General features: G+C 38.9%; 1 protein-coding gene across 1 annotated transcript; it reads right to left on the bottom strand.

The window, feature by feature from the left end:
* Positions 1 to 398: 398 nt before the first annotated feature.
* Positions 399 to 15,707, bottom strand: dffb (DNA fragmentation factor, beta polypeptide (caspase-activated DNase)). The gene is made up of 7 exons (XM_060852185.1): positions 14,922 to 15,707; positions 12,553 to 12,679; positions 11,173 to 11,358; positions 10,311 to 10,390; positions 9,320 to 9,490; positions 4,994 to 5,094; positions 399 to 2,816 (listed from the first exon to the last, which is right to left on the bottom strand). The coding sequence occupies exons 1-7, from the start codon at positions 15,024 to 15,026 to the stop codon at positions 2,552 to 2,554; spliced, it is 1,035 nt and encodes a 344-aa protein (XP_060708168.1). The 5' UTR covers positions 15,027 to 15,707; the 3' UTR covers positions 399 to 2,551.
* Between the last annotated feature and the right edge of the window lie 941 nt (positions 15,708 to 16,648).

Below are 16,648 nucleotides of genomic sequence, written 5' to 3'. Positions count from 1 at the left end.
CACAACAGGTTCAAGTCCTACCTGCTCTAGGGGTGTGAACAACATCTCAGAACAAGTTGATTAGAAAATATCTGAAAGGTGAGACATATAATTGAAGTGGAGTGTGTCCAGGCAAAATGAGGGGCTAGGAATGCAGTAAAAACACCAGGACCCATATTGTCTTTCCATCATTGGTGATCATACACCTACATTATTCTAGACATCTGGATTATTAGCATAGGAATATCACCAGAGTTCTGCTGCCTTCTTACGGAATCATCTCCATTGTGTCTGGGATCAGTGTGTTATTTTTAGCAGCAGGGTATACTTTTCACGACTATTAATCAGGTTGCTAAATGAGCAACAGTTATTAAAATATACATCAAGTTTATTTGAACTTGATACATTTGTGACAGTCTAAAAATTAAGGCAGATCCATTCTAGAGCAAAAATGTTAGAATCAATTGATTGGATTAAAGATTCCATTTTTTTTCACATTTTTATATATCCCTGTTTCCACAATTGTTGTAATAGATCATATTCTGACTCATTGTTACCAAGACAAGTGATCTTTGTTGTAGGCAAGTAGCGATACTTGGAGGCTGTATTCGATGTACATGATTCAAAGTATACAAATTTAAACTCAGACTGTAATTTATCAATTATTTACAAAATGTATAATAAAACATGTGCTACACTCAAACATAAGATGACAGAGCTTAATAGGAAAAATCACAAGCACCAAGACATAAGAATAATTTCAGAAGCAAATCTCCAAACATAAGAATGGGTGATTTTGGATGATTTGGAGAAATTTGCAACATTTTTCTTCTGCATTAAAATTCATACTTTTGATACAATTAAATATTCATACATTTACAGAAAAATAGATCATAATTTGAACATTAAAAAAATGTTTTGTAATAGGACTCCTATGGCTCAGTGAAGAATTGGGATTGACTACTATTGCAGAGTCATAGAGTTCCATACTCTGTAATGAATGATCTCAGTGAAATAGCGAGAAGACAATGATAACTCTTTCATCATCACGAACATTGCACAGTATCAAACAATTATGGTCCTTACTCCTGATTGCTACCTAATAATTCTGGATCTGTAAGAACTCTAGATTTTAGGAATACCAAAAGTTTATGCCAAGGGACCTATAAACATTATTTTACTGTAATTCCTCACTGCAGAGCAGTCTGTTGTTTGCCATCCATTGTTAGGTCTCGAGACGAAAGTTGCCTGAGTCAGTGCACCAAATTGTTTTACATGAACAATTTCAGATCAAATTTATCCTTTTTTTGTGCTCAATTTGGATTCCCACTAGCTACGCAGAGGATTGATTTACCAAATTGCCTTCATTGACAAATCTAAAAGGAAATCAAATTCACAACTTTAAATGAAATAGAGAATACAAGAAATGAAAAATGTATTTAAAGTTATATAACAATTTAAATTACACATCATTAATGGATGCAGTAACAACCAAATGAAAAACAGTGGTTGTAAGGGCAACTCACTGGTGTCATAATTAACAAATACTTCACAAATCACTGACATTATTGAGACCAGTGACTGAAACTATTTGAAGCTTGTAATATTGAGAATACTTTGAGATTAAACTCTGAAACATTGAATCAACCTTCAATGATAAGTTTCTGTTTCTCTTGGGTTCTTGATTCTGATTGAACCCAACACAAATGATGGTATCTGGATTACCCTCACTAACAGACAATCCTATGTATAGGAGATATACTTAGCTTTTGTCAAATATAACTCACAATATAACGTCTTCCTTTTGCTTTGAAATACTTTGTATAAACCGTATATATGCAAAGTGAAGACTATTAGAGAAGGTAAACAGTGTCTCCTTCCACCTATAAAGCATAACATGATTCTGCTGCCATTGCCACCATCATTCCACTGTTGACTTGTATTACCTATTGGACAGAAAGCAGTTCAAGCTCTTTTTAATATCTTAAGCTTCTCTCATTAAATTTAACAATCAGAGTCATACCTTAGAAGGGACTATCCACTTTTGCTGTCATTCACTTCTAAGTAACATGGAGGTTTCATAGATAGACTTGCACTGTTATTAAAAATATTCAATACGTTCAGCTGAATTTGATAGCTGCCCTTTTAAAGATGTTCAATAAGTTAGCTTGAACTTGAAATGTTTTGGATGAATGAAGCCTGAACATTTGAACAAACCAGCCTGTATGTTTCTGTTCTACAATACCACTGTATCAATCCATCCTCACTTTTAAAAGGGATCCATTTAAATTTGAGGAAACGTGGCATAGATAAGTGTCACTGATTGCCTGAGTTTGACCATCACTGATTTTCTGACAATACTAGCTAATATTTTGTGAGCGTCTACACAAACCTGTATCACTTGATTTATGCATTCACCGTTTCACAGCATTCAGTTCACTAACGAGCTTCACACTGAGAGCTCAATTGCAAAGCTCACCTCGATTATGATTGCACATTTCAGTAAATTTGGAGAAGCCTCTCACCCACATACGCTCTCCGCTCCAATCCTGAAAGGCATTCTTCAGGCAAATTATATGGCACTCTGTGAAAAATACTTCCGAGCAGACTTTGGGGGAGCTGAAGACATTTTCATCTTTCTTTTCTTGACTTTGTTGGTTGGAGGTGGGTCACATGTAAGACTGTGCTCTGTTTTCTTGTGACAGGCGATGTGAACCAGCTTCAGGTTGGCCAGAGTAAACAAGTGACTGTAGAAAAATTCAACCTGATTGTCATCGGTGTCCTGATTCTTTACAGTATTGACTATTGCTGGAATGATGGCCCTCTTCTTCTCAATCCTGTGGAGAAAATGCTGAATTAGGAATATTGAAATAAAACGCAATCTTCATTAAATGTACACATTTAAACAAGTCCAATTTCACAATTACTATTGAGGATTGTTCAATCAAATAAACAATTACAATTCACTTGGGAATCTCTGAAATTTATTCTCATCAGTTTATTTCAAAATATTGGCAGGGTTTAGCCGGAGTGAGGAAGAGACAGTCACAGGACCACACACATCATTTCCTGTCAGACCATGTAGCAAGATTTCCGCCTCAGAATGAACTGGAATTCAGTTGTAATGATGGTGTAGTCATCACAATCAAATAATATTTCATAAAAGCAGATCACATCTGACAGATGGGGGGATAACTTTACCAGATAATTAAAAGCAACAGGAATAAACTCACTGACAAACTCTGCTGGTTTCTCAGGCTGTGACTTTAGTCTCCACATCAGAGCAGAAAGAGGGTCATACACAGGATCCTTCTGTAAAGCTCAGACTCCAATCATGTCATTGGGACCTACTTGCTGTTTTAATCCGAGACCTCGAGAGGATAATTGTAGCATTTCAGCCAGGTCACCCAAGCAAAGAGTGGGCGTGTGACAAGAAGAGGCCTTTTAAAAAGAAAGCCATTTTGGTGCGATTTTCTCTGGAGCTCAGCATTGTTCCCTTGCTCCTGTGCCTGGGAATTTACCCTACCCCTTGGGGGCCAGAATCTACTTCCCACCAACTTCATGCAGGAAGCTGGCTGAATGCAGGCTGATGACTTGCAACCTCTCGAGCCTCATGCTGTCCAGTTTGGAATGATCCACTCCCCAATCACATGTTAAATCAGGCACTTTGTTTTTAAGCCTTTCGGAAGTTTCAAAACAGTTTCATAAACAGACTTACAAATAACTCAATAAATAAACTAAACAAATCTACATATTATCATCTGCTCTGCAAAATGATTCACTAAAGGTTTCTGTATTTTTAGAACATTAAACACAATTTAAACAAAACGTTTAAGTCCAATTCTTTAAAAGTGAAAGTTTGATTAATTTATTGCCTGTTCCTGGTTGCTGAGGAGAAGAACTGTCTCCTTGAACTGTTGTACTTTATGATGTATAAGTCCACCCACAGTGCTGTGGGGGAGGGAATTCCTGGATTTTGACCCAGCAACACTGAAGTAACAGCAACATATATCAAAGGCAGGATGATGTGACTTGGAGGGGAATTTGCACGAGGTGGTATCTCGTACCTTTGTCCTTGTTGGTGGTACAGATTGTAGGTTTGTAAGGTGCTGCTGGAAGAGGTTTGTTCAGTTGTTGCAGTACACTGTGTAGATGATGCACTCAGATGCCACTGTGCTCGTGAGAGAAAGAGCGAAGGTCGAAGGTGGTGGGGTTGGGGGAGAAAACGAGAGAGAGGAATGCCAATCAAGCAGGTTGCTTTGTCCTGGATGGTGTTGAGCTTCTTGAGTGTTGTTGGTGTTGCACTCATCCACACAAGTTGGGAAAATTTATTAATTAGTGGCTTAGTGTCTGTTATTCGTAAGATTATTCACTCGTGTGTGAGATAGCATAAAAACAAGAGCAAATCTACAAACTGTAAATACACTAACCATGAGAGTAAGACCAGGAATGGCTTAATTTTTCCCCTGCTCTTAATGAGGTAAAAAAAACACAAAAAAAAGAGAGGGATCTTATCAGAACTGAATTTTGATAATTAGCTTTCAACTCCCACATCAAATCTGAACATGAAATCTCAAATTTACTTTATTGTGAAAACTTTACAAACATTCAAACTGAGACGTAACAGCTTCAAATTTTGCAAGAATCATGGTGGCTCAGTGGTTAGCACTGCTGCCTCACAGCACTGGAGAGCTGGGTTTGATCCCACCCTCGGGTGACTGTCTATGTGATATTTGCACATTCTCCCTGTGTCTGCGTGGGTTTCCTCTGTTTGCTCCCACAATCCAAAGATGTGCAGATTAGGTGAATTGGCCATGCTAAATTGCCCATAGTGTTCAGGGATGTGCAGGTTAGGGTTAAATGTAGAGGAATGGGTGTGGGCGGGGTACTCTTTGGAAGGTCGGTGTGGACTTGTAAGACTGAAGGGCCTGTTTCTTCACTGTAGGAACTTTTCTATGAACTCAGTTTCCCAAACATACAGAAATGATGGTTGAAAGTGCACACCTCCACTCACCTGTGATCCAGGTTCCACGTGCTAAACACAATTCGGTTTTCTTTGTTACCATATGGATTGATGGAATGGAAAGAACTGCATTCCTGCTGATCAAACGCCCCCTGAAAATGTATAGCAGTTCAATTCCAATGTTTAATTCCAACCTGACAATTTGTTTAGTCTTGAACAGAGATTTGGCTGAAGCTCTTGTTTAAACAGGAAAGGTTTATGAATGCTTTGTTGGTGTAAGTTAGCTTTGGAAGCAACCTGAACCACCGCAGCCCAAACAAAGCATTTGAACCACTGAGGTACTAATGCATTTTCACATAAGCTTATGCTGGTAGTTTCTAAACAGAATATAGAAACCAGGGTACATGTATTTGTCGTGTCTCAGTTGGAAACACACTCAACTCTGAAACAGAAAATGGCTTATTCAGGGCCCACTCCAGAGAGTTAATCACGAAATATATGCAGACACCACACAGTGTTCAAGATGTGGTCTCATCAATGTTTCTCATAACATTTGTACTTTTATGTTCAATAATGGGTCAGATTCCCATTTACCTTCTTAATCATTTCCTGTATTTGCATATTCACCTTTTATGATTCATACAGTAGAAAACCTTGATTCTTCTGCTATAGTAATTGTAATGAGGTCAGTCAGGTGGACCTTATAGAATAGGAGTTCCCTATTGGAGGCTGTTAAGCTTGTCCAGTCAGGGAACCCTGGCTGACAGTTGTTAACAGACATGTCAGAGGATCTGCTCACTCTGACAGCTGGCTCTGAGGGAACTGAATCAGCATCAAGGACTCTGAAGTTATTCGGTGATGGGATACCAGCCACTGTGGAGTTATTTCATCTGCAACTCATAATTCAGCAATAGTTCTCCTTTTAAATAACATTCAGATTTTTTATTCTTCTTGCTAAAATGAACAACTTCATATTTTCCCACACCATACTCCAGCTGCAACATTCTTGGTGACTCACTCAACATATAGAATCTTCCACAGTTTACACTGCTTCTCTTTAAATAGGATGTGGGCGTTGCCAGCACAGGCAATATTTATTCCCCAGCCCCAGCTGCCCATAGGAAGGTTTAAGGAGTCAGCTCACAGAACTGTTGTATGTGTAGGTATACCCACAGTGCTATGTGGGAGGGAGTTCCAGGATTTTGACTCAGTAACACTGAAGTAACAGTGACACATTTCCAATGATGGTGTGACTCAGAGGGGAATTTGCATGTGGTGGTGTTCACATGTATCTCATATCTTTATCCTTGTTGATGGTAGAGGTCATGGGTTTGAAAAGTGCTCCTGGAGTAGATTTGTTAAGTTTCTTCAGTGCATCATGTAGATGATGCATTCAGATGACACTGTGCTCGTGACAGAAAGAGTGAAGGTTGAAGGTGATGAGGAGATGCTGATCAAGCAGGTTGCTTTGTTCCAAATGGTGTTGAGCTTCTTGAGTGCTGTACTCGTCCAGGCAAGTTGAGAGCACTCTATCACACTCCTGACTTGTGCCTTGAAGATGGTGTGCAGGCTTTGGGGAGATAGATTGGAAGTTACTTGACATGATTTCCCAATCTCTGACCAGTTATAGCTGTAATATTTACATGGCTGATTCAGTTCAGCTTCTGGTCAATGGTAAGTCCCAGTATGTTGATCATGGGGGATTCAGCAATTTTAATAACAGTTGAATGTCAAGGAGAGATGGTTAGATTATTTCTTATCGGAGATAGACATTGTTTGGTAACTTAGCCTTGCCTGACAAGTACAGAGTTGGTGACATGAAAGGTGAAGCAAATTCATTAGCTAATGAGAAGCTTCTGATAATTCAGATTTTACATCGCTGTTATCTGCATTTCATATCATCACAATGATTTTGATTCTTCACAGAAATATATTTTGGCACCCAATGTCTACCAACCCACAATGACACTCACTATTTCTGATAAAGGATCACTGGACTTCAAACATTAACTGTGTTTCTCTCTATAGATGCTGAGTTTCTCCACACTTTCTGTTTTTGTTTTAAATCTCCAGCACCCGGAGTTAAACATAGAACATTACAGCGCAGTACAGGCCCTTCGGCCCTCGATGTTGCGCCACTCTGCTCTTTGATTTATTTACACACACTTCAACCCGATAATGGGATGGCCTTCCCCATGGATATTCAATGGAGGAAGATTTACAACAGCCCCATATTGAGGTACTGCACAGTCACTGTTGCAGTCAAAGCAACATAGCAGCTAATTTTCACACAGCATGGTCCAGTAAACGGCAGTGAGAAAATGATCAGATAATCTAATTTAGTGACAAAAAGCAAAGTACCAAATATGTTAGAATTTGAAATAAAAAGTTAAAAAGTGAGAGGGACTCATCAGATTTCACAGTTTCTGTCCTAAATGATTCTTCTTCAGAATTCTGAATCTGTTTTCATGATCATTGTTGTTGGCTTGACGCGGTGATGATTTTTCTCAAAATGTGTCACAGGATTATTTTTGCATCTACTTAAGACAGTGTTCGAGGTCTCTATTTAATACCTCATCACAAAGACAATACCTGCAACTCTGGACCACTCCCTTAGTACTAGGTTATCAGCCAAGTGTTCAAGCATCTGGATCAGCATCTGAACTGTTGATCTTATGACTAAGAGGTGAAAGTGTTACCAATGAGTAATGAGCATTAAGTATACTTCTCCATTGTATGAGGTTATCACTTTGGATTTGAGAGAAACAATTTGGAATATTTACTTAATTTTGAAGAGTTAACAGCTAAGGACACAGGGAGAGTCCTCACAAGGTATAATTGACAAATTTTAAGAGCCAATGAAGAGACTCTGCAAAGGCGGCAGGAATTGTCCTTTACATTTTGTGTGATGTCAAATCTAAATCTGCTTGATGTATGATGTGACAAATGGTGTCCTCCAGAGTTTGAGCCAGAGACCTCAACTTTTCACCCTTTATGTCAGCGTGAATGAAGGAACAGAGTCACATGTGCAAGTTTGCACATGATACTTATGTTAGGATGAACAGAAAGTTATAAAGATGGAAGGAGGGAATTACAAAAGGACAGAATGGATCAAGTGTCTGAGAAAAAAATGTGTCAAGTGGAATTCAATATGAAGACATTTCAGAATATCCATGCTAGAAAGACCAGTTTATTGACTTGAGGGATAACTTCTTTTCCAGACAGAGTGGTTTGTGCGAGGAATGAACTTTCAGAGGAAGTGGTGGTTTTAGGTATAGTCACAATGTTTAAAAGATATTTAGATAAATATATGATTAAGAAATGTTTGGATGAATATAGGCTGAGCACAGGCAGGTGGGATTGATTTAGTTTGGGATTATAGTTGGCATGGAATGGTTGAACTGAACGGTCTGTTTCTGTGCTGTATGACTCTATGACTAGAAACCCTGGAGAGGCCAAGGTATTTGTGTCTTTGTAAGTTAATATAAACCAGTGTACAGATACATAAAATATCCAGCTTCCTGGGATGTTAGCACTTCTCTCCCAGAACTTGGATTTCAGGCATGAGCACGTTATGCTTCAGTATATTTGGGTTCATATTCTCTCATGTTTAAGAGATGATCTAATTGAAATCTGCAAAAATCGTGAGAGTTTCATAGGCTTGTTTCCTCTTGCAGGGAATTCTAGAAAACACGGTCATTGTCTCAGGATAAGGGGTCAGACATTATGTTTGAGGTGAGGTGAAATTTCTTTACTCACTGTTGTGATCGTTGAAATTTTCTGCCTTTTAGAACTGTGGATGTTCAGTCAAAACATAGATTGAAGAGATGGACTAATAGAGTTTGGGTGGTTAGGGAATCTGGAGTCATGGGCATATTATGGGAAATAAGGATTATTATAGAACGTCAGCAATGATCTTATTGAATGACAGATTAGATCTTATCTAATGGCTCTATGGCCGACTGATATTTCAACTTTTTTTTCTTTATTTGCCAATTCCTTTGGTTGTGCATCATTTAATCTCAGCTGTCTTCTGTAAAGCTATTGAATTTCTTCTTCGTTGTTAAATGAGAGACAGTGCTATGGCTTGTTTAAAATCTATTTCATTTGTAATTTTTCCCAATTCTGATTAAAGATTATCAGCTTGAGCTATTAGCTCTTTTACTCCCTTTACTGCCTGACATGTTCAATATTTCCAGCATCTTGTTTTTACTTCACATCTTGAGTATCTACAATATTTTGCTTCTGAAACAGTGTTGAACTGATTGACCAATAGAGACTAATGTCTATCAATTAGCATACAACAGTCACAACACATGAAAAACCCAGGCTTGAGGCTTCAGCTTATATTTTGCTCAGCTGTCACCTTAAACTCACCTGACAAGTAAACCATCCTTCATCCGTGCAGAGACGACTATTACCATTTGCTGTCCTGTCAAAGTAACACCCATTGAACTTACTTTGTTGAAGCAGTTTCTCTATTCTTGCTACAAATGCACAGTACTTTTCCTTCACATTTTTATCAACATTTTCAGCATGGCTTTTAACCTGTGAATGGAAACAATGTGTTACAGTGTATTTGTACTCATTGAATCAATATACCAGGTGATACTGCCATATCACAGTGGATGTATACATTTGCATTAAAGGGAGGAAATATGAAGGAGAATATTTGCAAGTAATTATTTGAATCACTTCACCATTGGAGCATGTGCTTTCAGGTGCCAAGGTTCCAAGCTCTGTAATTTCTCTTCTCCAGTTAAGACACTCCATAAAACCCATCTGTTTGACAAAGCTTATGGTCACCTGCCCTAATATTTCCAGTGTGAAATTTTGTTAGATAAAATTCCTGCAAAGTATCATTGGATTTTTTCTGTTAAAGGTGTAAGATAAATGATAGGTGTTGGAAGCATTTTCACAGAACAATACAATATTTTGCTATAAAGAATGAGCTCGTGAGGATCCAACATCCAGGCCACACAACCAATTGACAGAGTGCCATACCTTGAAGCAACTGACTTGGGAGGTGTTCCTTTTAAAAGGAAAATGCTTGGAACCAACACCACTCCAAGTATGCAAATGTTCCTAGGCTTCTGGTGAGAGGAAGGGCATTGCTTTATTACAAATGTACACTTTTCTCAAAGTGCCTAATTTAATCTTACCACATCATGGTAGAAGGAGTAAAATAGAAATGGGTAGACTTTTAAAATTATTACATTTACAATCTTTGGTTATTACAACATGATGGAAACAGCCTAAACAGGTTAATGTGATAATTAGGCACAAAGAGTATCTCTAAAGGTAGAAAACATTGTGCCTCATACAGATAATTTTATATTAAAGAATATAAACTATTTCAATTTCATACCTCTGTCAGGTAATTTCTCATTCTTCTGCCACAACTGAATCTCATATAATCAGATTTGGTTTTAAATCGCGATTCCAAACCTGCAATATAACAGATCCTATAGATAGTGCTTGTAATTTATAGTAACAGTTATATACTAGTGTAACTGAATCATCAACTCACAAAGGGGCTGAATAGGATATTTAATTGCCTACTTTTTAAAAAGGTGATCACTGTGTAGCACATTTATTGCAGGCATGTTAATAATTACACTAGGTCACCTATAATGCCAAGTTTCATTTTCTGCAATAAATCTGATACAGTTGTGCCAAAATGTAGCCTTATTTCCACCCACTGTGTCTCTTTTTCCCTCATTAACTCTCCATCCTCTAGTGAAGCAGCATTGTAAATGTTAGGCTGTTTAGGAGGGAGTGTGTCTAAATCACATTGCTGCAAATGTGTTCAATAATCAAGTCTTAAATGTAATGTTGTGCCTGTTTCTTTGACAGAGAAACAAAGACTTCTTCAAGTGGTTTAGCACATTTAAGCTCACTTGATGGAAGGTTATGTGTAGACACTGAAGACAGACCTTAGGGTGACACTTTACTCAGTCAAAGGGTTCCATACACAGACATGCAGTAAGCACCATCAGGAAAAGATAGAAAGTGTGTGGCAAGGGGAAGGGAGAATGATGATGTTGGGACTATGATATATCCCTGAGAAAATTGTGCATGATTTGTGAAAGAAATCCTATCAGTGGGCTGAATGAGAATTTCTTGTTTCATTTGAGCATGAATTTACCATTGGTATATTTTGCATGTTGTTTCTAAATAACCAAAGGTTATTCAGTCTGATATTTCTATCAACATCAGCAGCACATCACCTTCAAACCACTCCTGGTCATCCTTACGATTTTCAGCTGTTATATTTCCAGCAGTGTTTTGAACAATGTACTGCAGCAGCATCTTTCTCCTGGGTTCTGTTTCATCAGATAACATTTGTCTTGCAATCATAATTAGTTCTTCATTATTTTGGTCATGAAATATTTTATTTAAATAGTAGCAAATTTCTGTAAATGAGACAGAGATACGAGTCTTTAGTTTTAAAATCAATCTGAATTGGAATTATGATCTTAAATTATTATAAGCTACGTCAAACATTGTTATTCAGATTCAATTTTTTGCTTACACAACAGACTATCTCATCAGCAAGCCTTCAATATTGCAAACTGCATTCCATATAGTCTAGCATGTTGCTTTGGCACATGAAGTAATCCATCCCCCAAATCCTCCACCACACAAAATACTCCTAATTTGGTGACATTGAGTCTTCTTGTCTCAGTGCCCATCAACAGTGTACTCCTCAAATGCAGGGAGAAGCATCAGCTCTGTGTGAGCAACCAACTAAAAGTGTATATTTGCAACATATCTCCCAGAAAACTGCTCCCATTTAGATGGTACAAGGACTAGGTTACACAGATTTAAGGTTTTTCACAAGTGAAACTACTTGACGTGGAATGAATAAACCACTGCTTATGAGCATGGGGAGAAATGATTCCAAAAGAAAATTGAATGGGCACTTGAGGGAAATAAATTTGAAGGTTGCAGGGGCAGTGTAACAAAATAAGACATGATAGATTGCTGAGCAGAGAGCCATTGTGGCTTTGATGGGTTGAATGACCTTCTTCTGTGCCCTTATGAAAGCAATTACAAAAGACTTGTAGACAAATGGCACTTTCCAGATTGGATAAAATGTTAATTTTTTTAAAATCCCAAACTCAACTTCCAGTTTTGATGGAGCTGGGATGGATCTGGAGAGTAGGGAACACTCCCAAGAGGTTACTTAGCATGTACTGGCCAACTGGATTCCCAACATCTGGCTAACATTTAAAGGGAGACAAGGACTCCTTCGTGAAATGGGTGGGCACCTTTACAGAACAGCTCGTCAGCGTCAAGAGTGCAACCTCCAACCCACCACATTTATTTGCTTCCCAATCTTTGAGTATGAGTGACTACAGTTTTGTACTTGTGTTGCACACCACCACCCCCCTAAATAATGTGCAGCTTTGCAATTCCTGATATGCATCTCCTTTGAACCTTTGCCCTACTCCACAGGGTATCAAACCGGTCAATCTGGCTGACTTCCAGTGGGGGAACCAATTTGAAGAAAGTCAATGAGAAACCAGGAATCCCAGGTTTCCCAAATAAAATCTGTACCCTCTCCTCTCAAAATCTGTCCAGTCCACATGGGAATCTGGACTTACCTCCATTCCACTGCTGTCCCTGCTCCAGAAAGATAAGCTTACAGTTATCTTCCAGACACGAGAAATTGTCAGCATGAACTTCTGTCCCATCTTTGTACAAACATAAGCGACATCTTCGACGTGGGATCTATCCAAGATAAAACAAGCAGTTACCGTAAAATGCCATAATGTTTTCCTGTAATCATTTTGTGGGGGTTGGTGAGTTCAATTGGCTGAATGGCTGGTTTGCAATGCAAAGAGATATCAACAGTGTGGGCTTAATTCCTGGATCAGGGACTCTCCTTCTCAACCTTTTCTCTCACCTGATATGTGATGACCCTCAGGTTAAATCACCACCAGTCATTTCTTTCTCTTTAATAAAAGAGCAGCCATGTGGCAGATTAGGCAACAGTAACTTTATGTTTTTTTAATCACTCTGTAGCTATTTTTAAAGAAATGACAATGTGGTCCTTTCACCTCAAGAGAATTGCCTTGAAAAATTCCTGCTTTTGCCCGAAACGTCGATTTTACTGTTCCTCGGATGCTGCCTGAACTGCTGAGCTCTTCCAGCACCACTAATCCAAAATCTGGTTTCCAGCATCTGCAGTCATTGTTTTTACCGTGAAAAATGATCAGTACAATAGAATAGCTTTAAGCCGTAAGTAACCTTCATCTGAGCAGACTAATCTTACGGCTCCTTGGATGCTGCCTGAACTGCTGTGCTCTTCCAGCACTACTAATCCAGAATCTGGTTTCCAGCATCTGCAGTCGTTGTTTTTACCTGGTTTCCAATGACTTGGCTCAAATTACCACTACACGAGTAGTATTACTCTACATTCACAAGAAGAATTTCATAACTCGTTGAAATTGTTGGCAAATAATGAGAAAGCTTTACTGAAGGATGTTTCTGTATAGTATGGTATGCCAAACCTAGAGGCGACATGCCAATTGTACAATACTGAGGAAATCAAAATTCAATAAAGTGCATTTGTGTAAAGTAATATCTTTACCATAGCCAAAAATACTGGCAGAATTTCAGATACAGAGTAACAACACGTTATCCCTGCCAAAGTATAACAGTAAATATCTTATATGTTTCTGTGATCTGTGAAAATGTAGCACTTAGAAGTAGATATCATGTATCCCAATCTAAGTGCAGGAAGGATGCCCACCTGACAAGTGGCAAGTTTTCCAACACCCATCATAGGTAAACACACTTCTTAGCTTGGTAAGTAGTTATATAAATGTTCAATAAAAGATTTGCATTTATAATCTTTGGCACCAAAGGACTTTTGCAGCAAATATGCAGACAGAAAAATCTCACAAACAATAACAAAATAATGGTGTAGTAGCGGCAAATGGGGAATAATTATTGGCCAAGACACAGGGGAGAAGCTGAAAGTATGTTGCTGGAAAAGTGCAGCAGGTCAGGCAGCATCCAAGGAACAGGAGATTCGACATTTCGGGCACAAGCCCTTCTTCACGAATTTCCTGTTCCTTGGATGCTGCACTTTTCAGCTCTGATCTCCAGCATCTGCAGTCCTCACTTTCTCCTTCAAGACACAGGGGAGACCACTCTTTCTCAAAATAATACTGCAAAATCTGAGCCTTAGTTTAATGTCTCAAAGGGGGTACGCTGTCAGTGCAGCAAACCCTTAAGGCTGAAGTGAAACTCAGGGTTGTGTGTTCAAGTCTGTTGAATGGTATCATTTAATTGATAATCTGCTTTCTAGTTTAGGATTATTTAAAATTTATGGGTGATAGGCCTTCACTAAATTACATGTAATTGATAAATTACGAGTCGTTTTGGGGACAACAGTTATAGTATTTATAAACTACAGGATTTGATTCTCAAAGTAACATAAGATATTCATACACTCGGTCCTTTCACTTGAATTTGGTGGGACTATGATTCTAGACACAGACTTGTGTCGCCATAGCCTAACCAAACCATTGGGGCCGCTCTCGCATTAGAGATAAACACCTGGTGGTGATTTAATCTGAAGGCTACCAGACCGCAAGCGAGGGAAGGGGAGAGTCTTTCATAGTAACCTCAAAGCGGTGATGGAAATTGAACCCACGCTGTTGGTATCATGGACAGAGACTATACAATAGAAAAGCGCTTAGCGCCAAATGCTAGCTCGACTATTCAGCCACTCACAGACAAAAGAAACCCCGAATAATAAATATGGTGAATGTTTTCAATTCTGCTGGAGGGAAAGTGCAAACACCAGCAAGCTCCCTCCACAGAGAGGTTTGCGGAAGTACTTCTGAACGTCGACAGGAATTAACCAATAAATGTCTATTCAGATTTCCGATCGTTTCTGTTCATTACAGAGCACTTGCTTTCATATTTTTAAAAAAAATTTACACAATGTATTCAATTTCACCTGCAGTTTCTGACATCCCTTTGTCATTAGATCTTCCAAGTCTCTGGCTACGATTCCATACGTTCTGTCAGTCTTCAAACTCCTCACTTTGAACATGATCCCCATGTTTAAACTAGGAACTTTTTGTTACAAGGAAACGCAAGTGCGCATGCACTCTCTGAGCCCCCAGCTTGACAAATGGCGGAATGAAGGGGAGGAAGTTGCTGAATGTCCTGCTGGTGACATTGTTAACTATCAAATACACACACGCACAGGGATAATTGAATACATTAAAGGGCTTGCTGATTGATTTGCAACAAAATAACGCGCGAAAATATTGGGAATTCCTCTTCACTGGGGCTCCATGTCGTGCGAAAAAAGTTGAAGTTTTAAGTCGTGTATGACCTGATAAATAATGGAAATGTTATACGTTTCAAGCAGGTGGAAGGGATGGATGTGTTATGAACAAAAGAGGTTTGTGATCGGGTAGGAGGCATGAAATGACGAACGGTTTTGTGAAAATTGATAAAGAAACAAAAATGTGGCCTGATGAAGAGTGAATGACCGGAGGGCAGCCTTCCTGGATGCAAAACAGAAGAGAATACAATGTAAGGAAAGGCAAGAAAATTGAAACAGTGAGGAGGGGGGGATGAAGATGCAAGCAGGAGATGTAAAATTGTTGAATCTGCCGAGTTGACAGATAAGCTTCCGCTCTTCCAGCTCGATTTCCATTGGGATTTGTAAACGGCCAAATATAAAGGAATAGACAAGTAGGATTCTGGAAGAAAACAGCAAGCCAGGCAGCATCAGGAGCTAGAGAAGTTGACGCCTCGGGTGTAACCCTTCACAGCGGAAGCAAAATTGACAATTACAATAACAAAGGACAGGGAACTGGCGGCATTGTTTACGCACTGCACAAACGTCGTCCACAAAATAATGCATTTGTAGCTCTGTCAAAGTCATTTTTAAAGATTTTTACAGTTTGATTAACCTGTGCATAAAAACTTGTATGGTTAGCATTCGTGTACAAATGTTGCAGTTGAAGTATGCAAAGGATAAAGATGTACAGAAAGAAGCTTTTTGAGCTTCAAGCCTGTTCCACTATCCACGGTGGATCTGCAAATCAAGGTCATTTACCAACTTTTGATCCAAATCCTTTGTGGTATCCTTATTGAATAAAAACCTTTAAATCCCAGTCTTAAAAGATTCAATTGTGCTAGTATCTAGGGTCATTTGTGAGAATAAGCTTCTAAATTTCCCCTGTCGTGTGGGTGAAAGGGGGTTTGTTGTTCTCACTCCTGTTGTATGGCCTCACTTACATTTCAAGAATGGGATAGTGCTTAGAATCTTTACAGCATGGCCTTTGGCCTTTTGTGTCTGTGCAGGACATGAAGCATCTATTTATTCTAATCCCACTCAGCATTTGGCCTTGTATACTGTAGAGGTTCAAGTATTTATTAAATGTCTTCAGAGCTCCTGCCTTTGCCACCCTATTAGGCAGTGACCTCAAGATTCTCACCACCCTCTGTCTGAAATGAATTCCTTAAATCCCCCCTAATTTTCCTGCTCCTCACTTTAAAACTGTTAACCCATTAACCCCTCTACTAAGAGGAGATATTTGTCCCTATGTATGCCGCTCATACCTCAGTACACCACAATCAGACCCCCTCTGTCTTCTCTGCTCAAAGGAAAACAATTCCAGCCAATCTTGTCTCCAAGGCTGAATCACTCCAGCTCAGGCAACATAC

The sequence above is a fragment of the Hemiscyllium ocellatum genome, chromosome 37, assembly GCF_020745735.1.
Source record: "Hemiscyllium ocellatum isolate sHemOce1 chromosome 37, sHemOce1.pat.X.cur, whole genome shotgun sequence".
Lineage (NCBI taxonomy): Eukaryota > Metazoa > Chordata > Chondrichthyes > Orectolobiformes > Hemiscylliidae > Hemiscyllium > Hemiscyllium ocellatum.
The sequence above is the reverse complement of the archived record's forward strand: the minus strand, read 5'-3'. Positions and strand labels throughout refer to the sequence as shown.

Bases quoted from the DNA above. Each gene is read 5' to 3' on its own strand.
- dffb (XM_060852185.1), bottom strand. From the start codon at position 15,026: ATGGGGATCATGTTCAAAGTGAGGAGTTTGAAGACTGACAGAACGTAT. The intron at 12,680-14,921 runs GTGAAATTGAAT...TATCTTGGATAG, and splicing joins AGGGATGTCAGAAACTGCAG to ATCCCACGTCGAAGATGTCG. The intron at 10,391-11,172 runs GTGATGTGCTGC...GTTATATTGCAG, and splicing joins TGACCAGGAGTGGTTTGAAG to GTTTGGAATCGCGATTTAAA.